Here is a 23,581-nt window from a genome sequence, read left to right as displayed (position 1 = left end):
TGGCCACGCCCTTCTGGAGGCGGGGCCAAGCCTAGCACTGCTCACAGGCCGCTGTGTCTGTCACTCCAGTGGGAGCCCCGCCCTGCGGGGTGCAGGCCCAGCTGCCTCCTGCCTGGGAAGCCCTTGGCCACTGGGGTGTGGACGCGCCCTCCGCCCTGGGCCCGGGCTGTTTGGCTGGTAAACTCCCAGCCAATGGGGTCCTCAGCCCGCCAGCCGCCAGGCTCTCCGACTCCGAGGCCGCATCCCAGCGACTTCCCCGCGAAAGACCGCGTTGCCTGCCGCTCCCGCGCCTCGCCGCTGCTCGGTGGACTGACGTCGCCACAGTTCAAGGCGCAGGGAACGAGCAGGAAGATGGCCTTCCTGACGTCGGACCGGAGGAAGCTCAGTGATGTCAACGGGCCACCCCAAGGACGCACGCCCCCCCCCCAGCTCCCCCAGTGCCCCCCATCTTTGGTCAAGACTCCCAGACCCTGTCTTCTGGGAGGAGAGGCCCCGCTCCGCCAGACACGGAAATCCAAAGCACAGAACCCGCAGGGGGAGCCTCAGGCCCGTTACCAAGGACCCCCCCCCCCCCCCACGCGCTCAGCCAGCCGCTCAGCCGGGGGTTGGAGGTGTCAGCGTGCACACCTGGTCGCGGTCACATCTGTTCGTCGTGCGGCCTTCTCTGTGGGAAGGAGGTCAAACGAAGGCTGCATCTTCTGTCTCTTTGGTCCCTTCGCCTCTGCTCACCTTTCTCAGTGCCACCCCCCCATTCCAGAGTTTGGGGGGGACACAGCAGCGGGGGGACACAGCCCGAGGGGCCCCATCGAAGCCCCGCCCTTAGGCTGACAGCCGCTCACCTGTGACCTCGGCCACCCCTCTCGTCACACCCACATGCCAATGACACCTGCGTTTGGTGGGAGAAAGGGGCGATTCTGGGGTTCAGGGGACAGCAGGGCTGCAGAGAGCAGCGGGAGCAGGTGGGCAAGCCCCCTCCAGGGGCCTGACCCCGAATAGCCGGCCGCCACGGCGCCCTGCACGCCGGTGCCCGACGCTGGCTCCCGGACGCTCGGGCGGCTGCGGGCTCTGGTCTGCTCGGAATCTATGGGGAGAGGGACCCCTGTACCCCCAGACGGGCTCCCAAGCGTCTGTGTGAAGGGGAAGCCCACGTGCAGCTGGGCCGTGGGGACAGGGCCTGGGCAGCGGCACCGGCCCCATGCGGAGCAGCGCTCGGAAAGCCCTGGGCCACGGCGGCCGCGCCAGACGGCCTGCCCCTCACAGAAGCGGCCGCAGGAGGACAGAGGCGGAGCTGAGCTCGTCCTCCTGTCGGCCAGTGTCCAGCACCCTCCCCTCACGTCCTTGACCCTAGACTTGACCTCTGGCCTATTGCCTTGACCTTTGCACCCAGCCTGGACGACCGACTGCCCATCCCACATAAAGGCATCACCCCTGCCCTCCCCCCAGGCCGCCCCACTGTCAGCAGCAGGCCAGCTGGGGAGCCAGGGCCGGGCGGGCAGGTCCCGAGTTTCGGGGTGAAATGAAGATTTCACATTCGCTCTAGACCGGGGGCCGGCAGTGGCCGCAGGCCCTTTCCTGGGGGGGCAGGCACCGTGGTCCCGCGTCGTGGGAGACCTGCTCGCATCCCTGTGCCCTCAGATTCCTCATGAAAATACGAACTCGCTCCGGCGGCAGGAACAGGGAGGGAGCGAGCCGGGAGCCACGTCCCCGAGGAAGGGCGGCCTCGGGCGCCCGGGCAGTGGGGCTGGGAGTGGACACGTGTCCCAGAGTCGGCTCAGACACAGGTTCCCACAGGAGGTCGCCGCAGGCAGGAAGTGTCTCCCATGGCAACAGCTCCCCACAATCAATGTCTCGGGTTGAACATGGTGAGAAGGGTGGGGCCCCGTCCCTCATACATGGGTCGGTCCCGCCCCTCACATGTAGGTCTGCCCAGAGCGGCCCCGCCCCTCACATGTAGGTCTGCCCAGAGGGTGGCCCCGCCCCTCACATGTAGGTCTGCCCAGAGGGTGGCCCCGCCCCTCACATGTAGGTCTGTCCCGAGGGCGCCCCCTCCCATGGAGAACTCTGTCGGGGGTCTCAGCTCCACCCACCCACCAGGTGCACAGAGAAGCCAGGACAGTTTGGCTGAACTTTCCTCGTCGGGAGCGAGGGAGGGGCCTGGGCGGGACGTGAGAGCTCAGCTGTGAGCCTGACAGACGTGAGCACGCGCTCCGTGACTCTGACACTGAGACGGAGCCGAGCTGGCTCATCACTCCCGGGCGTGCCGCCCGCCGCTCTGCCTGGGGGTGCTTCGCGGCAAAGATGCCCAAGGAGAGCAGGCTCCTCTCCTCCTGAAGACCAAGTACCGGCCCAGCTGCCGCGGGGAGTGTGGGCGTCTGTGTGTATCATGTGTGTGCACCACGTGCATGCGTGTGCATGTGTATTGTGCATGTGCGTGCCCAGGGATGGCCCACTGGCTAGAGGCTGAGCTGTCTGAGGACCGGCTGGCCACGGGTTTTGGAGATGAAGTCAGGGCGTGGTCCCCGCCCCGCTGGGCAGCGGGCAGCCGGCAGCCGCAGGCACGGACCCGCCCGTGTGCGTCCTCGCCCCCCCCCCCACGTGTTCACTCTCGCGACCTCTCAGAGCCGATGCTTGTCCCGCTTTGACCCGCCACACAGCAGAGCACGGCGACGGCGCCCTGACACCTCCTCGCGCCTGAGGGCGGCGGCGTGCTCAGCGCCACGGGAGCCCTTGGGGAGGCCGCGTGCACGAGGCAGAGGCCGGTGGGCCGCAGCCACCCGTGTCCCTCCCGCTCGCTCTCCTCAGGGAGACCCAGGGCGACAGGGAGAAACAGCTGCGTGTTCCTAGCGTCAGCGTCGCCTGGCCGGCCGCGTTCCCGCAGGTCGGGGCCCTGCCCGCTCTCAGCTCAGCTAACCGACGAAGGCAGCCCGTCCCAATGCCAGGGACGCGCCCATCTGTGCCCGGGCGGGCACGGACACGCCCACTCAGGACGGCCACGCCGCCAGCCCGCCCGCACCGCGTCCGTCCAGACGCCCACGACGAAGGCCCGGAGGCCGGAGCCGCTCGCCTACCTTCCGGACGCAGCCCTCCTGCGGCGACACCTCCGCCTCGGTCAGCATTTGCTGCAAAACAACGTGGAAAGGGGGTGAGTCCCGGCACGTGGGCTCCCAGGCACCGCGGCTGCGGATCGCATCGGGCAGGTCGCGTGCGCGCTGGAATAACGAGGTGCGCCCGACGGCTTCTCCACAGGCGAGGGACAGCGCCCGTGAGAGCGGGCTCCTGCGCTCCCTGACGGGGTCTCCCCAGTGTGTGGAGACGGTAAGGAGCCCCCGGGGACGTCCCCTCCCTGGAAGGCAGCGGGTCCCACAGGGACGGGGCCACCCTGGGCCCGAGACCCGGGGCGGAGACCTGCACGCGCTGTTAGAGCCGGTTCGGCGGGGACACGGAGGTGTTTGGAGCCGCGTCCTGGACTCTCCCTGTTCCCTCTGAGCCCCACCAGCAACGTGGGCCTGCGTGTGGGGGTGACTGCCACCTGGAGCACCCTGGAGGGGGCAGGCGGGTCCCGTGGCCACACAGACACGGCCTGGGACGGCGAGGGAGAAAGGCCAGCACGCCGGGTCTCCTCGCAGCCTGGGACGGCTGTCGCCCGTCGCCTGGCAGGCGTCTCCTGAAAACCACCAGGTCCCCCCCCAGGGCAGCGTTTCGGGGACGGTCCCAGGCGCTTTCTAGGCTAAGCTCACGGGCAGCTCAGCGACATGGACACGGCGAGGTTTCCCGCTGGAGCCGCCAGATACACGGGAACTGGAACATTTCCTTAAGAACGCGGCCGAGACTGACACGGATGCTTGAGAATCAGAGAAACGGGGTCACCTCCAGGGATTTTACTTCCCCTCCCCTGAAAATTACGCTGCTGCCCTTTCAAGGTCTGAGCACGGAGCAGAGTGCCTACCAGCACCCGCCAGCACCTGCCAGTACCCGCCGGCACCCACCAGCACCCAACAGCACCCGTCAGCACCCACCAGTACCCGCCGGCACCCGCCAGTGCCCACTAGCGCCCACCAGCGTCCACGTGGGCAGGTGTGAGGACCGGAAGCTGCGGTCCAAAACACGGGCGCATTTTCCCGGGCTCAGCTGTAATAACACTAAGTCGTACTTTAAAATGTGGAGAATTCTAACCAATTGGGGAGTTTATGTTTCTTTTAATAGATCCTGAAGTTGTGGTTTGGAAGGTGCCTCCAGCGACTAAAGAAGAGAGGGAGGAGGAGGGCCGTGCAGACGGAGGCCCGACGGTCCCGGGGCAGCCGCGGAGGAGACCAGGGCGCGGGGCCCTGTCCCTGCCGGGCCGGCGCTGGACGGGCCGTGGAGAGGGGCCCGAGGCTGGAGCCGAGGTCAGCAGCGGGCGGCCGGCCTTCCTCCTCCGTCCACCTGGTTCCCACTCCACATCCCCCGTGCTGACACCCGCACCGGCCCCAGCCGCTCCTCGCCGCTGCTGCTGGCTGGAGGGGTCTCTCTGGGTCCCCAAGAAGTCAGTGCCACCCACACAGGTGACACTCACCCTCACTTCTCGCCCCTCACCCCTCGCCCCCCGCCCCCACCCCGCCCTGGAGCCTGACGGGGAGCTGGACGCCCTGAGGCTGAGGGGTTCGCTGGCCTCTGGTTGGGCCCCGCCAGGAGCCCCTCCTCCTCTGGTGGGAAGAAGGCCCATTGGCGCGTCCAGGCCAGAGCCACGTGCCGGCCAGGGTCCCTGCCTGTCCCCGTCGCTCCCTGGAGGCCGTCAGCACCGCACCCCCATACGAGCCCGCTGGTCCCAGCACAGGCCACCCTGGGCCCCGAGGGGCGCCCTCTAGGGGAGCTCCCGCTTCCCGCTGCAGTCCCGCTGGGGCGCCACACTGCCTGGCGGCCGTGGCCTCCCTCTCCCCCCCCGCCCCCCCGAGGCCCGCTCGTGGAGAGGGCAGTGGTGAGAACTGAGCAGGTTTGAGGTTTGCAGGCTGGTCACGTCTGTCCCCTCGGCGTGCCCGTAGCATTGGGGGAAGAGGGCTTACGGCATGGCCAGATGGACTGGGGAGACCGGACAGGACCAGGGGGGCCAGATGGACCAGGGGGGCCAGGCAGGACCAGGTTGGGCCAGATGGACCAGGGGGGACCAGGCGGGGCCAGGCAGGACCAGGGGGGCCAGATGGACCAGGGGGGACCAGGCGGGGCCAGGAGCTCCCGGGCTGTCCTCACTGTCCTCTGAGCCTGGCCCGCTCCCTCGGGCTGTGGGCGCGGCTGCCTCAGCACCCCCACAGGGAGGATGGGTGACCAGGGAAGCCCCCCCCTCGTGATGCCGGGAGAGGTGGGTGTGGCCTCACGTGCCCAGCGCCCTCCCGAGAGGAAGCTGCGGTGACCTCGGCGTGTCCTCCTTCAAAGGGAGGTCTGACGCGGGTTCCAGAACCCCCTGTTCCGGAAGCTTCTCTCGCCTCCCTCTTCACCAGCGCCTTGGCAGGCACGCATCTCGCTGCCTCTGCTCTTCACCCAGCGCTGACCTCGGGGGCCACGGCCGGACGCGCCCCTCCGGAGCCTGCGAGCCCGCCTCCCCCGCCAGGACCCCGCGGGGCTGAAACGCCTCTTTATCCTGCGGGCCGAGCCCTCGCACCGCCTCGCGGCCGCGGCGCTGGCAGAGGCTGCGGCTGCTCCCAGCCCCGTCCCCGCCCCGGCACAAGTTCGAGGTGTGTTTTGATTTAGCGTTTTAGCCAGAAGAGCGAGGTCTGACCTCCGGCATTCCGCTTCTCCCGCGGTCTGGGTGCCAGGACCGAACTAAGTGGAGTTGGGCAGAATGTCTTTCCTGACTCTTAAAAATAAATACCCTCTTTCTCCAAAGAGCCCGCCGGGCAGACAGACAGCCAGCCCGCGCTCACGCTCTGGGCGCTGGCGCGTGCCCCGGGGCGGGCTTTCTGCTCGTGTCACAAATGGATGCCAGAAGGCTCTCTCCTCCAACACAACCTGTCATTACGGGATCTGCAAACATCGCCGCAGGAGGAGGCCCGACGGAGCCGGCCGCTCGGCTTCCAAACCAGAGAGAAGAGGGGAAAGCCGCCCCCCCCCCCCCCGTCTGTCCTGTGACCCCGAAATCACCAAACGCCACGGTTACCGACCCCTTGCCCTTGGCCTTGGAGCCCAGACCTTTCTACCTGCGTCCCCCTTGTCCACCGCGGACGTCGCCTCCCCAGGCCCCGAGCTGGGAGTCGGGGCCGCCAAGTGGCTGGCCGCTGCCGAGGTCAGGGGTCAGTGCTGTCTGGGGGGCCCTCGGGGTGTCGGGAGAGGACGGCTGGGTCCCCAGGGCGGATGGAGAGCCCCTCCCCCTGCCATCCCCGAGCCTCACTCTGCTGACGCAGGGGAACCGGGGGCCATGGGGGCTCAGGGGCTGCTGGAGACACAGCCGGAGTGGAGGGGACAGGACTGGGCCGGTGGGCAGCTGCTCTGGACCCCACGTGGCCTGTCCTCAGAGGACGGTCACCCCTGAGCAACGCCCGCAGTGGGCCTCAGGGGCTGACAGCCTGAACTCCCGCGGTTCCGGGCTCCTCTCGGCCTCGACAAGACATGTCCACAGCCCCACGTGCACACAGCCCCACGTGCACACAGCCCCACGTGCACACAGCCCCACATGCACACAGCCCCACGTGCACACAGCCCACATGCACACAGCCCCACGTGCACACAGCCCACATGCACACGGCCCCACGTGCACACAGCCCCACGTGCACACAGCCCACATGCACACGGCCCCACATGCACACAGCCCCACATGCACACGGCCCCACAGGCACACGGCCCCACGTGCACACAGCCCACATGCACACAGCCCCACATGCACACAGCCCCACGTGCACACAGCCCACATGCACACAGCCCCACATGCACACAGCCCCACGTGCACACAGCCCCACATGCACACAGCCCCACGTGCACACAGCCCACATGCCCATAGCCCACATGCCCATAGCCCACATGCACACAGCCCCACGTGCACACAGCCCACATGCACACAGCCCACATGCACACAGCCCACATGCCCACAGCCCACATGCACACAGCCCACATGCACACAGCCCACGTGTGCTCACAGCCCCACATGCACACAGCCCCACGTGCACACAGCCCACATGCCCATAGCCCACATGCACACAGCCCACATGCACACAGCCCACATGCCCATAGCCCACATGCACACAGCCCACATGCACACAGCCCACGTGTGCTCACAGCCCCACATGCCCACGGCCCCACATGCACACAGCCCACATGCACACAGCCCACGTGCACACAGCCCCACATGCCCATGGTCCCACATGCCCACAGCCCACATGCCCATAGCCCACATGCACACAGCCCACATGCACACAGCCCACGTGTGCTCACAGCCCCACATGCACACAGCCCCACGTGCACACAGCCCACATGCCCATAGCCCACAGGCACACAGCCCCACGCGTGCCCACAGCTTCACTTGCGCCTCCTCCCTTCCTGGGAAGACGCAGTCTTTGAAGAACAATTCTCAACCTTAATTTTGGGTCCAAACCAAAGCCCGACATGACTGCCCCTGGCCCTGGTGTAAATGCTGCACTCCCATCGTGCAGGCAGCAGTCGCCATGGTGACATGATGATGACAACGGCGGGCGGGGGGGGGGGCACTGTCTGGGCCACGATGCGGGGCCTGTCCCGGCACTTCGCAGACTCTCCTCCGCTTCTCGGGACAACCCTTCGGGGCAGGAGCTGAGATGACCAGCCTCACAGACAGGACATCGGGGCCGGGGCGTCAGGCCACCGGGCAGAGGTCAAGGAGCTGCCGAGTGGAAAGACCCGAGTTCACATCCCGGCTCCCGACCCCGGCTTCTGCTCTGGAGGCAGCCGGGGCGCGGGGTGTGTCGCGGAAACAAGCCCCCGGGCGCCCCTTCCGCCCGGACTCACACCTGAAGCCCGGCCAGGGCACTCCCGGGGCCGGGCCGTGAGCTCGGCCGAGCTGGGCGCCTTCCCGCTGGCCGGCCGCGGGGACAGGAACCCCGAAGGGCTCCAGTCGCAGCAAAGGCTCCCGTGGTGTTGACACAAACTCTTGTGCTCTCGGCGGGAGCGGCGAGACGTGTTTATTTTCCGCATTTAAAACGCCGCTTGGCCGCGCTGAGCTGCAGAAGTGATTTTTTTCGAGAGGCGCCTTGGACACTGTTTTTAGCTTTTCTGCCTAAACAGATACTCAGCCCTTTCAAGTGAGCCTGCCGGTGAATGGAGGCTCTCTCCTTACGCCGAAGGAAAATATTTACACAGCCCAGCGCGGCCCCGAGGGCCAGCTCCTCCAGAGGCCCATCCCTCCAGGATGGGGCTCCCCGCTGCTCACATTCCCAGCCAGCCGCTCCCTCCACCGCCTGCCCCCCTCCCCACGTGCTCCCAAGCCTCCCGCCCGGACCTGGAGCCAGGGGCATGCACCCTGATTCCCCCCCAGGAGCCCACACGGCTGTCCAACCCGAGGACACAGCCCCGGGCGAGTGGCAGACAAGGACACCGGGCTCGCTGCTGGACGGGGGGCGGGGGGGGTGCAAGGAGCTGTGCTGGAGGCTCCCCGGCCCACTTCCCAGTGCGTTGCCCCACCCAGCCCCCCTGCCTGGAGCGTGAGGCCTGACTCCCGCCCAGGCCGCAGGAGCCGCGGGGGGCAGACCATGTTTCCTGGCCAGGGAGGCCGTGCTCGGCCCAGAGCCTCTGGGTGAGGTGTGCCCGCCGCCAGACGTGCCCAGAACAGTCTGTGCGCTGGCGGCTCCGGCCACGTGCATGCACCCTGTGCCCGGGCACCCCGCCCGCCCGCCCGCCCGCCCGCCCGCCCGCGGCTCCCTGCGGCAGGAGCGACTGCGCGACTGAAGCAATGGGCTCCGGCCCCGCCCCAGGCGTCCCCCCGAGGCCGGATAGTCCCGGAGGGCAGGGGGCCGCACCCTCACACCCTCACCCCTCACCTCCCGCAGCCACTGAGCGCCCGGCGTCTGCACGGCCCCAAAGACACTTGGCAGAAGATTCAAGAATCTCGCAATAGCACCGGCCCCAGTGTTGTTAGCTCCTCCGGGCAGAGGCTGTGGGGTGAGCCCCCTTCAATGCCCGGAGCCCCGGGGAGCGAGGGCCGCGCTGGGTGCTGCTGGGAGCAGGAACCCTGAAGCAGGGGTGGAGGTGGGGAGGGCACTGCCTGGGGGGGGGCAGGGCGAACAGCACCCGGAGGAAGAGGGGGGCCGAGGGGCTGAGAGGCCGGGGGCTCTGCTGGGCGCCCGCGTGCGGACCGGGCTCCACGCGCCTCTGAGGGTGGATGTGGACGCGGTGCTGGCAGGACAGGGCGAGGGTGCGGGGTGGAGGGTCTGCAGGGGGCAGGGCTGGGTCGGTGGCAAGGCCCTGCCCCCAAAACTGCCCCGCCCGAGAGGAGAGAGGGCAGGCTACCCCCGGTCGGATGGTTGGATGGTCGGACGGTCAGACGTCCAACCTCTGTGCTGGGCCTTCCCAGCTGAGGCTTCGGTCGCTCCCCACCCCGCCATGCCAGCCCACTCCCGGCCAAAGACGGCTCCTCCCTGTCCTGGGCACCCGGGTCTCAGAGCCCACCCCAGGCGCTTCCCAGCACTTCCTGTCACCCCTTCGGAGGGGGTGGGGGACCCAGCCCAGGCCCCTGGAGCAGGCCGGGCCTCTGGGGCTCCGTGCACAGGCCCGCCCTGCTCTGCCAGGCAGGGTGCTGGGCGTGTCCCGCGTCCCACCTGCCCGGGGCGGCCCCCGCCTGCTTCCGGAAGACTGGTGGCCCCGGAGGAAGTGGGCGTAAATCACGGGGGGGGGGGGGGGGGGGGGGTGACGTGGGCACTTCCCATCGATGCCTCACGACAAGCGGGACGCTCGGCCGCAGAGGGGAGCGCGGGCGCGTCCAGGGCCTCGCGATGGCGGTGGCTCGGGAGCCCACACGCGTGCCGGGAACGCGGGGAAGGTCCCGCGGCCGTGTGCTCCCGGACCTGGTGCCAGAGCTGCCTCTGCGGCTGGGGTCCGAGAGCAGAAACGCAAAGGGCGGGAAGGACCGTGGGGCGTGGGCGGCCCGGACCCTGCAGAGGGGGTCCCAGTGGGGAGGGCGGCTGCTGCTGGGGCTCAGCCGCCACAGAGGAGGCGCCGCGCTGGGGGCACTGCTGGGGGCCATCATCCCCTCCTCCTCCGTCCCACGTGCCGCGTTCCAAATCCCCAGGCCGCTCCCAGCGCCCGCCGCGCCTGGGCACACGCGGAGAAGGAACCGCCATGGACCCGTCTCCCTCCCCCAAAGACCCGGGGCCCAGGCTCGGCCGGACCGGGAAGGGGCCCCCGGGTACAGGTCCTGTCTCCAGCGGCCGCTCGGCGACGGGACAGAGGACGGCCTGAAGGAACCTCGCCCGACTTTCCAGACTGTTCTCTCGCATCCCTGCACAGCCTGGCCCACCGCAGCCCCCGCACACCGCCCGGCCCTCGCGAGAGCCGCCGTGCCCAGTGCGCCCCCGGGCGTCGGGGCGCTGCCCACGCCCCGCGCTTGAACCACAGCCAGCGCCGGCCCTCCGGCTGCCCGCCAGACGGGGCTCTCCCTCTGGTGCAAAACCATGTCCCCCCGGCCATGGCGGCCGACCGTCGCTCTGAAAGCACCCCGTCCCGCGCACGGACTGCCCGGACCCCTCGAGGGCGGCCCACCGACGCCGCCCGCGACCCCACGCGGCCCCGGCGGACGGTGCACCTCGCCGTCTCCCACGGGGACGTCCATCCGGGTCGACGATTGGTTCTGTGCACGGATCTGTCTTCCAGCCGCAATCTTTCCGGTCACAGCAACAGCCCGGGGATTGACGGACTCGTCGAATGCCCTCGCCCTGGCCCTGCTTATTGATCCCCTGTCCGTTAGGATGACTTTTAATAATCATAAGTGAACGGGCTGATCTCCCAGCCGTGGCCGCTCCCACGCACGCAGCCGGGGGTTCCGCTGGGCAGAGGCCGAGCTGGGGCCTCCCGGGCGCCCCAGGATTCGGGCTCCTCCTGGGCTGTAAGTCCCCACCCGCTCGCTGGGGTTTGGGGGTCCCCTTGGATTACCTGGAGGGGGCGGGTCAGAGATCACCACCCCACACCGCCCAGCAGAAGGAACATAACTCCGTTACCAACGGCAGGCCGCTCGGCACCTCGTGGGCACAGGGAGGCGAGGGAGCGCGGACATGCGGCCCCGTCGTCAGGGTCCCGGGGGCAGAAGGCCGTTCCCGACCAGGTCCCGGCCGCGCCTGACCCTCGCCTCTGATCATCCCACTTCCTCCGCCCCCAGCAGGCGCGCACGCACTGTCCGCCCACCTGCCACCAGGGAGGCCGGATGCACCGCGGAGGCCATTCCTGCCTAAGGACCGACCGGGCGTGGGGTGTCCCACTAACGCTCACCCCACCCTCTCCCGACACCTTGGCCTGGGAGTGCAGAGCTCAGAGAGGCTGAGTGACTGGCCCCGGTCACACAGCGGGAACCAGAGCCGGGACGCCCACAGGCCGAGCCTGGAGCCGTGGGGCGCTGTGGGCCCGCACAACGGGCTACGTTTGGAGAAGGGGGGGGGGGTGATGAAGAGGAAGCTGCCTCCTCTCCCCGGGAACGTTTCCATCTGCGGAGGAGGCGGCCGGGCGCCGGGCCTGGGCCTGGTCGCAGCTGCCATGCTCACTCGGGACCACCGTGCGGGGCAGCGGGAGGCGAGAGCCGCCAAGGAGACCGCACACTTTCTGACGGGACCGGTTACAGCGGCAGCTGTGCCCGGGAATCCGCCGACCGCCGTGAGAACGGCAGCGTGGGACCGCACGTCCGTGCCGCGGCGCTGCCGCCAGGAGCCCGGCCGGACCCGCTCTTTGGGGGGCAGGCACGGGGGCGGGAGGAGCCAGCCATGTGTGGCCGGCCGCCCGCTGCGCCCGCTGCCCCTCGTGTTTCACCGCAAACCCCGGGCCTTCTGCAGGTCCAGCTGGGCTCCAGCACCGAGGGGTACACGAGGGGATTCTGCCGGCCGGCCCGGACCCGCAGACCCGGCGAGGGCCGCCTGTGTGGGGGAGGCCCTGCTGGCTGAGACAGGGTGCCAGCCTGACCCTCCTTCCCGGGGAGCCTTCAGGGGTGGGGGCGAGGCTGCGGGGCGGCCCAGGGAGGCGGCATCACCGCCTGCTCTGCACCTGGGCCTGCAGCACCCCTCGGCCCCCTGCGCCTTGCTGACCACGCAGCCCAGCTCCCCCATCCGGGCAGTGGGCTGCCGGGGCACTGGACACGCCCCCACCCCCCACGCTGCCCATGGCAACCCCGATGAACAGGAGGACGCGCATGGCAACGGGCCCGGCCCATTTCCGACAGGAACGCAAGTCCTGATGCCACTGAGGACGCAGCTCCTGTGCCTGAGGCCGCCGGGCGCAGCCCAGCCCTCGGGGGGGACCTGCATCAGGGTGCTCGACACACAGCGCCGAGGGCAGAGGGCCCTGCGCGCCCGGCTCCTGGCGGGGTCGGCGCCCGCAGCCAGCCCGGGGCCTGTTTTGGTTGTAAAATACAGAAGGACACGGGGCAGAGACCACACGTGGCACAGAAACCCTAACGTGCGCCTGAGCCGGTCACACAGACACGTGGCCCGGGGACGGGGTCGGCGTCGCCGTGTCCTCGAGGCGTGGCCGGTCCGGTTGCAAGGCCTCCTCTGAGCACAGCGTGGGTTTTTGTTTTTTGGGGCTTTTTTATTTGTTTAATCCTCACCCGAGGACATTTTCCATTGATTTTTAGGGAGAGTGGAAGTGAGAGGGAGAGACAGAGAGAACCATCGACGTGAGAGAGACACATGGATGGGTTGCCTCCTGCACGTGCCCCGACCAGGGCCTGGGCCGGGGAGGAGCCTGCAGCCGAGGTACGTGCCCCGGACCGGAATCGAACCCGGGACCCTTCGGTCCACAGGCCGACGCTCTACCCACTGAGCCACACCGGCCAGGCCGGAGCGAGGCTTCGCTCTGGGCCCCACAGGAACGGGGGCTCGCTGGGCGGGTGGCCCCTCTGTCCCGGGGGGTCTGCTCGCACTGTCGCCGACACCGTGGCAAAGGCGGAGCCGCAGGCAGGAGAGCTGCCAACGCCCCAGCGGGTGGACGGCCGGTGAGCAAAGGGGCCGCGGCGGCCGGCGCTCGGCAGGCGAGTTCCCAGGAGCACCTGATCCCACGACAGCTGCGGCCGCCCCGGGAGGGGACGCGTGAATCGAAGTGCTGGGTCCGCGCCATTCCTTCCGCTTCTGTCCTCCCCGCCTGTTCCCGTGAGGAGCAGCGCGGAGCTGTCCGGAGGGAAACCTGCAGACGCCCTGGACTTCCCTCCTCCAGACCCTCGACGGCCCTGGAGGCCTGGCCTCCCTGAGGGGGGAGGCCCTTCACGGGCAGGTCTGGTGGCCGCGAGGGTCTGTGCTCAGAGGCCCCCGGGGGGGGGGGGCTGGCCTGGACTCCACGGGCTTGCCCAGGCCCCCCGAGGGCTCACAGAGGGAGGTCGGGGTGAGGGCGCGTCCTCCTGGCACTTGGGATACGGAACGCCCTTCTGATCGCCACGGCCCCGGGACGCCAGGGACGGAACCGCAGGCTGTCGGTGGGGGCGGCAGCCTTGAGAGCCGCCGCGGGCGGGTTCCGTGCCCGGACTGGCCCCTGGCGAGTTCATCTGATGTGTCGCCGGGTGGGGCAGGGGACCCGACAGCTGCAGAAAGCCGTGCAGGCCCTGCCCTGGCCCCACGGACACCCTCGGGAGCACCGGGACTGTGACCCCCAACAGGACACCGACGCCAAAGGGCCTGCTCGTGGGCCCGGCTCCTCCACGCAGAGCGGGTCGTCCTGGGCCACCTCCCTGGCTGTCCGACGCGTCGCTGTGTGCCTGCGTGAGGCTCACATCTCGTCTAAGGACCAGAGCCGCTCCCTGTCCGTCCCGAGAGCCCAGCTCTGCACCCCGCTGCTCTCCGGGGCGTCAGGCCCTGCACAGACGCCCTCAACCCTCCCCTGGAGTTCCCGCAGCAGCCAGATGTGGCCCGGCCTCGGGGTGCACGGACCCCGGAGGGCAGGACGGAACAGGCTCTGCTGACCCGCGATGGCAGCAGGCGTGTTCCCGGGCGAGGCAGCCCCGATGGGGGAGGGGCCTCTGCGGCTCGTCAGCCACGTGTGTGCCGGTCAGTTTAACGTGACCTGGTCACCGGCGGTCTGCGGGACGGGCTCGGGAATATGACCCCCATTAGTGCAGGAGGGAGAGGGGCCGGCGGCCACTGCGCTTCCCCAGGGCCGGGGACTCTGGCCCTGGCCTTTCACCACGGAGGGCCCCCGAGCTGGGCCCTAAATCCCAGGTCCCGGGGTCCGACGGGGCCCACGGGTCTGATCTCCGTTTGCCGTTGGCTGTGAGCGTGCGCGGAGACCCCCAGCCCGGCCGGGTCCCCGTGTGCTTGGCCGTCACCGTGTCGCCTCCCCGGGCCCCTCCACTCGGCGGCTCGTGGCTGAGACGCCACAATCTTTTTACCCAATTTTCCAGCTGAGTTGTGGAGGCCGGGAGGTCAGGCTGCTGGCCGGGGTCACCGAGTGAGCCAGCTAAGCCCCGGCCTCCGGCAAGGATGCGGGCCGGCTCCTCGAGCCGAATCGCTTCCCCCGCGGCCCCTCCATAAATAACGGGAGTAACCGGCTCCGTTTTCCTCCAGAGGATGAGCTGCCCACCAGCCACCGGGGTCGCGTGCCGCGTGCCAAACCCTCGCAGGTGAGCGGCCCTGAGCCCAAGGGTCCCGGCTCCCAGCACCGCCGGTCCCCCGAGAAGGCACTGATTTGTACCCCACGTCGTCCGAGGACCTGCAGAGAGTCCGAGGGCCGGTGTGTGCGCCGACGCTGCCGGTGAGCAGCCTGTCATGAACCGTCTGAATCGCCTCACACCCAGCGCCATCCTGAGGAGCTGCCTGAACTGACATTAATGGATCCGATTAGCAGAGACCCCGGGTCCGTGTCGTGGGCGATTCGGGGCTCGGCTCTGTCGGCGTGCAACTGAGAGAAGAGACGGGAGGGTCGGCCGGACGCGGACCCGGGCTTCTGACTGGGGCACCCGGCACCCGCCGGGCAGGGCTTGCCGGTGGCGTGAAAGCCTGCCCGCGGCTCCCCTGGCGTCCGCCGAGGCATCAGGAGGGGAAATATTTATTTTTATGTTGAGCTGAGAGGCCGGGCAGCAGGAACCTTGTGGTTAAGTCCTCCCGGCCCCGCTCTGCAGAGCATCCCGCAGCCCAGCGCTGAGCATCGGTGGCGAGTTGGTTCCTCGTCGGGAGAGCTGCGGGGAAGGGCGTCGGGGCGGCGCGGCCGGCGGCCTCTCTGTTTACGTCTCTGGGCGCACGGTCACGTGCTGGAGCCTCGGAGAAGCCAGAGGGGCCCGATGTTCCCGATAAGACTCGGCACGCACAGCGCTCGCCACGGAGGCCTGGCGGGGGTCCCGTCGGAGGGGTCGGCCCAGGGGTCCGCCAGGCGCCCGTGGGGGACGTCACGGCCGGGAACAGGCCGGGCCCGCCGCGCGCTCGGTGGGAGCCCCGAGTTTCATTGCTTTGGTGGCTGCCATTTGCTTTATGAGAAAGCCCAGCAGACTACACCAGGCGTCCCCTCGCCGCCCCTCGCTCTGGGCAGCCAGGAGGGTGGTCCCCGCCTCCCCCCCCGACCAGCTACCTGGACCGGGGCTGCTGTTCCACCCACGTGTCCTCAACCTGCCCACCTGCTGGCCCCGCCCACGCTCCCAGGTCAGCCGGCCGCCGGGGCCACGCTGGATCCCGGCTGCTGTCCCCATCGCCGCGGCTCAGGGAAAGGAAGGCCGCAGCGCGACCGTGTCCCCGCAGGGCGAGCATCGCCCGTGGCGCGGTGCCAGGGTCTCTCGCAGTCCTGGGTGCCACCCCTCTGCCGCCCCGGCGCCTCCCGGCGGCTCTGCCGCGGGATCACGCATTTCTGGGGGCGGAGCTGGATTTCCCGCTCACAACCCGATGTCCGGGCAGCAGCCGACGCCCGCTCCACCCCAGCGTCCGCTGCAGACGGGGCCTTTATTCAGCTCCGTGGCATTTTCCCCTTCCGTGTCGGTGAAGTCAGACTTCCTTAACGCTCAAAGCCTCGTCTCTTTGTAGATCTTGCTTGCTTAGATTTCCCTCTGCGTGCTTGCGTGAGTGCATGTATGCACACGTATGTGCACACACACGTGAATGAACACACACACACACACACACACACACACACACGCACGGACGATCCGCCCATCTGGGCGGGTGGGGAGGCGGCCGTGGGGCTCGAGGAAGGTGAGGCGGACGAGGAGGCCTGGGCGCAAACACCCGAGAACCCTCTTCCAAATATTTGGGTTTGTCACGGCCCCAAACCGCGCGGGCCAGGCACTCGTCCCGCCGGTGCCGGAGCCCGCGGGTGTTTGAGAGGAAATGAAACCCGTGTGTTTCTGATTTATTTATACTTAACTCACCAAAACGCTGTTTTAAGGAGCTGTTTTGTGTCCAAATGCCCTTTATGCCTCTTTCCTTCCACACGAAGGGTCTCGCTTGGCCAAGGCTACGTGACCTTCGGCGCTAACACTTTTAAGCCTCTTTTGAAAACCAAGTCCATGGAGTCCAAACAGACCTGAACCGGAACTAATGGCGCCGCCCCCGCCCGCCCCCGCCCCGCCGCCCGGAAACCTGTGACCGAGCCCGGCCGGGAAGGCGATGCCCTTCGGCCCCACCAGCTTTCTGCTCTGAGGCTCCGCCCCGGCAGGGTGACCACCCACCCCCACGGCCGGGGCCCCCAAGACCGGAGTCCCCACGGCCTGAGTCCCCAAGACCGGAGCCCCCAAGGCCGGGGCCCCCACGGCCGGGGCCCCCACGGCCGGAGCCCCCGGTGCTGTGCCCGGTGGGAATGCCCACATTTTTGGAGACAAGCACCCCCGGATCTGGGGTTGGAGTCTCTCCCGATGGACAAGCTCAGGGGCACCTGGGTGCGTCCCAGTCACCTGGGGGGGTGAGGGGCTGCCTTCCCAAGAGGGGCACAGGGCTCCCTGGTCCTGAGTAGCTCACAGCACCTTTTAAAAAAATATATATTTGTATTGATGTCAGAGAGGCAGGGAGAGGGAGAGATAGGAACATCAGCGATGAGAGAGAACCATGGATCGCTGCCTCCTGCACGCCCCTCACTGGGGATCGAGCCCACAACCCGGGCACAGGCCCCGACCGGGAACTGAACCGTGACCTCCTGGTTCATAGGTCAACGCTCAGCCCCTGAGCCCCGCCGGTCGGGCCACCGCGCCTTTTATCCCGACTCCCCGGCCTCACCCTGGGCCTCGCGGTGCCGGGACTGCCTAACGCGGGGGCCACGTGTGCACAACCTGGTGCCCCTGAAGGTGACTCAGGCCGGGAAGGGTTCCCCTCCACGAGGCGAGCAGGCGGCGCTGCAGCTCCGAGCGTGGCAGGGCGGGCGGGGTGGGCGGGCCCAGGCCTGTGTGAGGCCGGATCCCTCCGGAGAGGGGAGAGGGGGGAGAGGGGAGAGGGCGGAGGGGAGAGGGGCAGGCGGGGACACTGGCCGCCGGTGACAGGAGCCTCGGGGCCGGCTTCGGTGTGGTCTTTATTTCCGGCGGGTTCCACGCACGGGCCTTCAGCTGTGAACGAGGCTGCCTTTTCCGTGAGCACGACAGACAGAGCTCACCCGTAGCGTGTAACTGCGCTCCTGGGCGCTCCGGTGTTCCCACGGCCCCACGGCGCCCGCCGCAGACAAGCCCCCGGATAAACGTCACGCCGGGCGGGGACGCTTCGGGGAAATCGACCGTCTGTTGAGGGCGGAGCGCTGGTGCGTGGCGCCTCCTCCCCGGAGGCAGGGCGTGGACGGCAGCGATGGATTTTCTGTTAGGGTGACCGGTTTCCAAAGTGGCACCTTTTATCTTCCTGTCGGAGGCCGGGGGCCAGGCCCCAGGCAGGCGGGACTCGGCCGTCTCTTTCGTCTTCTCACGGGATTTCGAGTTGAGAAAAGCAAGGAGACGAAGAACCTCCTGTGACTAAGGCTGAGCGGCGGGTGCCCTGGGGGCCAGGTGTGAGCACATGTGTGTGTGTATGGGGGCGCGTCTCCCCCCCGCCCCCCCGCCCCCCAGGCTGTGGAAGGAGCTTCGACCAAAGATGGACTTCGGCTCATCAGCGGCCTCCCGTCAGCCAGAAGATAACAGGAGTCGTAAAGAAACGTTTGCCCCGGGAAAATCGATTCGGCTCCAGGATCCGCGCTGGGGAGCTGGCCCTGGTGACGGCCGCCAGCCCGTTCCTGTGCTCCCGCCCGGCAGCGAGCAGGGAGGTCGCTGGGCTTCCTCCGGGCGGAGGCAGAGGCGGCTCGCCCGTGGGCAGGTGACCCCGCACAGCCGGCCGCACCCGCTCGCTCCCGGGACCCCTGGTGTGGAGGCTTCCGCGGCCAATCTGAACGCCCCTTCAGCGGCCCTCGGCCCCTTCTGAGAGTCTGCAGCCACAGGCCGCGATGGCGGGGGGCAGGCTGCGCCCAGTCTCCCTCGGGTGCAAAACGCCTGAACCTCAGCCGGGGACTCGTGGGCGGAGGCGGCCACGGCACAGGCGGGCGCCCGGGTCCCCTTCCCCACCGTCGTCCTGGGCCGGGCCTCCTGTCAGGGGTGCGGGACGTCAGGTGACCCTGGAGCGCAGCCAGGCTGGAGCGCAGGCCCCGCCCCGCCCCGCGTGGTGGCGGAGAGCGAGGCCTGTCACAGGGTCCAGGGGGCCAGCGCCTCCACACCAGGGCCAGCTGAAGCCGCCAGGAACGCGGGGGTGGCTGAGGACGGGCTGAGACCCACCCCACGTGGTGGCGGGGAGGAGAGGCCTTCCGGGAAGGCGCACCAGCTGGGCGGCGTGGGGCCTGGCGAAGGCGCTGCAGGGCCCGGGCCTCCCGCGGGCCGTGGCTCTTTGCCGCCAGCATTCCGCTGTTTGCTCGGTGGGGGCGGGCCGATGGCACCTGACACGGAGGCGGCCCTGTGGTGCGGCCTGGGGCAGCCATGCCTTGCTCTGGGTGAAAGGCCCCTGCGGGTGTCCTGGGCGCATGGGGTCCAGGAGCAGGAGAGTGACAGCCAGCGTCCCGTTTCCTGTCCGGGCTCCGCCCTCTCGGCTTTTCCTGCAAACGCTCCAGACCCGGACACTCGAGGTCTGGGCCTCAGCAGGAGAGCGGTGGCTTCCCCAGGAGGGATTTCCGTGTGCACGTGGGTGCACATGTATGGGTGCACGCACATGTTTATCTCTGTGCTGGCATACACGTGTGCACGTGAACATGTGGACAGGCGTGCACAGGGCATTATCCTTGCGTGTGCATGTGGATGCATGTGCGTGCACGCACGTGGGTGCATGCTCGTCTCCATGCTGGCGTGCATGTGTGCACACAAACGTGTGTACAGGCGTGCACACTGCATTCTCCCTGCGTGTGCATGTATGCGAGCACGTGTGTTGCCTGGCACCCAGGCTCCGGACAGCTCGGGCCGAGTGGGAAGGGGCCGGGTGCACGGTGCCGCGGTGCCCGCTCCCTGGGAACAGTGCCGTGCGCATTGTGCGCCGGAGGCCGGCCTGGGCCGTGATTGATGGCCCGGGCAGCAGCTCTTTATTTTCCCCGAGGAAAATGCAGTGCTGATGGACTGGCCCACTCGAGACAAAGGGCCCCCACAATGCGGCTCCGCACTCCTCCCTCGTTTGCACAAAGACAACACATCCGGCAGCTCCTCGCCTGGTGCAGGCCAGTCCCACATACATTACCCAGCCCCGGCGCTGCCGCTCCGCCGAGGCACAGGCTCAGAGAGGTTAAGTGACTGGTCTGAGGCCACACAGCAGCAGACTGTGCTCCAGAACGCAGGGTCCGCGTCCGGCCGCCGTTTCCTTCGTGGGGGGGCCGTGTCCTTCGGGGTCGGAGCGACACAGGCAGGGCCCTGCTCCGCCCGCTCCAGGCCAGGGGCGCACGCGGGTCTACAGTGGACGTCAGCAGTGGCCAGACCCCGCCCGCGGCCCAGGCCTCTGCCTAACAGACCGCCCTGGTTGTAAGGTGCCTGCTCCCCAGCCAGGGTCTGCCCGCAGGTGGGCGCTCCGACCCTGCAGGCTGAGTGGCTGACGGATGCCAGCCTCGCTGGGCTGGGCGGTGATTTTCCCAGGCCGGGGCCTGGCCGAGCGGGCCGTCCTCTCCTGACCAGGCCCGGGTCTAAGCGGTCACGGGAGGGACCTTCCCCACTCAGGGCGGCGTGTCGGCCTCCGAGGGGCCACGACCAGCTTCATCTCTGCTCTCCTGTTGGCCCGGCTGCTGCGGGGCTCCATCCATCGGAGCGGCTGCCCAGGCCGGGCCTCTGGACCGTTCCAAGGTCACCAAGGTCACCAGCCCTGGCAGAGGAGAGCCCCGGGCAGCCTGGGAGATGGCGGGATCCGAGGGCGGTGAAGCGGGGGCCCCTGAGGCCTGGTGTCCGCGGCAGGTCCGGCGAGCTCAGCCCACCAGCGAGTGTGCTGCCCCCTGAGCCGTCCTGGCGCTGCTGGAGCTGGCCCACCGCCAGCGAGGGTGGGCAGGGGGAGGCCTGAAGATGGGGAGCCGCGTGGGCTGGGGGCAGGGATGGGGGGGGTGCACCCGGCTCCCGGGGCCGTAAGGCATGTCTGCTGGGGAGGAGGCCCCGCTGTCCTCGGGCTCCGCCGGGGCTCTCCCTGTCGGAGGTGCCGTGGTCACTGGGTTTCAGGGAGGCTCGTTACGGCCTCCGCACCAAACATCTGTGGCCCCGTGGCCGCCCCTCGCAGGTCCTGTTCCAGCGCCGACTCCGTGGCCGGGGACCTCGAGGCAGAGCACCCCAGCTCTTCCCAGAGGCCCCCTGCAGGCTCGCTCGCCCTGGGGACCCAGCGCCCGAGATTCAAGGAGGGACCCCACGCCCCCTCATCAGCTGCGGGGGCGCCCTCGGAGGCAGCGGGCGCGGGCGGGCCTGGCCGCCTGGAGGGGCCGTGTCGGGCGGCCCCGTCGCAGGCCTGTTCAGTCATTAACTGCCGGGCACATTATCTGGCTCTGAATCTGCCGGGTGCCGGGCCGCGGCCGGGCTCCGGGCGCGCTTTATCGTCCTGTTCCCGACGGCGCAGACAGGCCCGGGCAATCATTAACCGGCTCCCGCCGCTCCTGCGCGGCCCCCGGCCCTGCCCCGACAAAGGCCCGCGGCCCGCGCTCCCTCCCACGCTCGGACCCTTCCCCCGCCCGCCCTCGGCGGGAAGAATGAGAGGCAGGTCCTCGGGGAGCTGGCACGGCAGACAATGCGTGTCTGTGTGAGCCATTCAGCGCCGTGGCCGGCAATCTGGTTTCTGGGCCCGCTGCCCTGACCCTCTTTAGAGAGCCGCGCTCGGCGGCCCAGTGGGAAGCGCGTCCTTTCACGGCCTGACACTCCGCAGATTGAGACGTCAGCCTGGTCCAACGGCAGCAAATTAGCAATTTTTCTCCCGCTAATTGGAAATAAAAATGTTTGCCGAGGGAGCCGTTTGTCGGCATGCGGCTCTCGGTCTCCGCGCATCCGAGGGCGGCGTGGAGATCGCTTCCGGGGTGCCGCGCACCCGGGGTGACCGCCGCACGAATTCTAGGGGCTGCTGGTGGCTGTGTGCCTGCCCCTGCCCTCCCCCCGCTGCGCTCCCCCGGGGCCTGGGTCCCCCTGTCCGCGGCCCCTCCTCTGCAGGAGCTGGGCCGGGGCCACGGGGCGCCCTCAGCACGCCGCCAGGCCGGGCACCTGACGAGGCGGCCCGGCGCGGAGAGAGGGAGCAGGAAGTCAGGGGTTAACGGCCAGGGCAGCCCACGCCATGCGCTGTTCGCTGGAGCACAGAACCGTCTGCTGCAGCAGCTGCGCTATCTGATCTCCGAGTCCCGCCCGCCCTGCCAGCTGCGCCCGCCGGGAAGAGGCCGGCCCTCTGGCCTCCGGGGCGCTTCCCATTCCGGCCGCCTCTCGGCTCCGAGGGTGGGGACGACCCGGGCCTGGGCCAGGGGCAGGGCGCCTGCCGATCGCGCCGGGAAAGAAAGGACCGCGTGGAGGGCCGAGCCCTCCCTGAGGCCCGTGGCCAGCACCTCGGGGTTAAGTGCAGCAATTTGGAAATCTGCTTCTAACCAGGCCCACGCACACACCCACCTGCGCCCCAGCGCGCGCCTGCGTACACGTCTGGGCGGGCGCGAGTGGGCGTGCGTGGGTGCCGCGCTGACCGGGCCCCTCCCGGCGCCCCTCCCGGCGCCCAGGGTCTCCCGGGCGCGCACCTGCTGGGCCAGCGCGGAAAGGGCCCTCCTGTCCCTCCTCCCCCGATGAAGCGTGTGACAGCCATGCCTAATAATTCCTTCTGCGGTTCTCTGTCTTGATGTCTTTATGTGAATATGAAGCCGGATGAAAGGCTCCGGGGACCCCCGCGAGAGAGGAAAAGTGTGAACCAGGGAGGAAGAAAGAGCGTGCCGGCCCCCCGCCGGGCCGGCCTCCCCCGCCGTCCACGCCTCGGCCAGGCTTTGTGAGTGGGAGACCGAGGCTTCTTCCTCGGCCGCGACAATAGGAGTTTTGTCCGAGGGGCCGGGTGGGGGTCAGCGGCAGCGAGGGCGGCCCGGGCCTGCGGATGTGGGACGAGGTGATTTATTGCCGCGGTGTCCTCGGTGGCATTTGGCTGCCTCCCCAGACCCCACCGTGGGTGGCGGAGGCGGAGGGAGGCCGGGGGGAGGGCCCGGGGGTCCAGTCCAGCGGCCCCGACACCTGGCGCGGGGGCGGCCGTGGGGAACGAAGGAGCGACGTGCAGGCAGTATCCCCGATACCTCTGGGTGGAAGAGCGGGCATCTCGGCCGCTCCCCAGTGGAACTTGCCAGAACGTGAAACCAGCTGAGTCCCTGGAGAACATTTCCAGAAAAGACAGACTCTCAGGATGAGCTGCGGGGCGGGGAGGGGGGGGGGGGGGGTGACCAGGGCAGGGATGTCGACGGCAACGCTTAGCTCTGGAAGCCGGAGTCCTCAAGCCCTCCCCCTGCTCCTGCTGGGGACGCGCCCTCCAGTCCCGGCCACGTTCCCCCGTGGCCTGTCTGTGCGGCAGCCCCCCAAGGGTCCACATCGGTCCTAGCCCAGGAGCGGCCTCCCCCGGCCCTGACCCGGCCCCCGCCGGCGGCCCGTGAACCCAGCCAGCAGGCTGCCCGCCCCGACCCAGCTCCATCCCACACCACACAGGCCGGCGGGGCCGGGCGGGCAGCCCACTCGCCGCTGCAGGGTGTTCCGGGCCACGAGAGCCCGGGCCACCCGTGTCCCCGTCGCCACACCCAGAGGCCCCCACGTGATGCTGAGCCGGGAGCTGCTCGCCGGCTCTGGAGCCAGGGCAGTCGGAGTCATTTCCAGCCAGAAGACACGGCTGCCGCTGCCTCCCACCCCCGAAACCACGGCGGGGGGCAGGTCCACGTTGGGCCTTGGAAAGGAACCCCACCGGGCCCGGGAGCACGGGACGGGGCTCCCCCCACAAAAACGACTTTCCTGGTCCGAGGCTGGGACCCCTCCTCCCGCCGCTGCTCGTTCCGACAGGAGCAGAGCGGGCCCGAGTTTATCCGCACGGAGGGACCCAGCAGGCTC

General features: G+C 69.1%; 1 protein-coding gene across 1 annotated transcript in view; it reads right to left on the bottom strand.

Annotated features, from left to right (window-relative positions):
* PRDM16 (PR/SET domain 16) overlaps positions 1-23,581 on the bottom strand; it is a 189,051-nt gene that overhangs the window by 140,525 nt on the left and 24,945 nt on the right. The window contains exon 5 of the mRNA XM_054720667.1: positions 3,069-3,119. Within this exon, the coding sequence (XP_054576642.1) occupies positions 3,069-3,119 (51 nt within the window). The remainder of the gene's footprint in view (positions 1-3,068; positions 3,120-23,581) is intronic.

The sequence above is a fragment of the Eptesicus fuscus genome, chromosome 9, assembly GCF_027574615.1.
Source record: "Eptesicus fuscus isolate TK198812 chromosome 9, DD_ASM_mEF_20220401, whole genome shotgun sequence".
NCBI classification, from domain to species: domain Eukaryota; kingdom Metazoa; phylum Chordata; class Mammalia; order Chiroptera; family Vespertilionidae; genus Eptesicus; species Eptesicus fuscus.
This window is presented reverse-complemented; position numbering and strand designations above follow the sequence as displayed.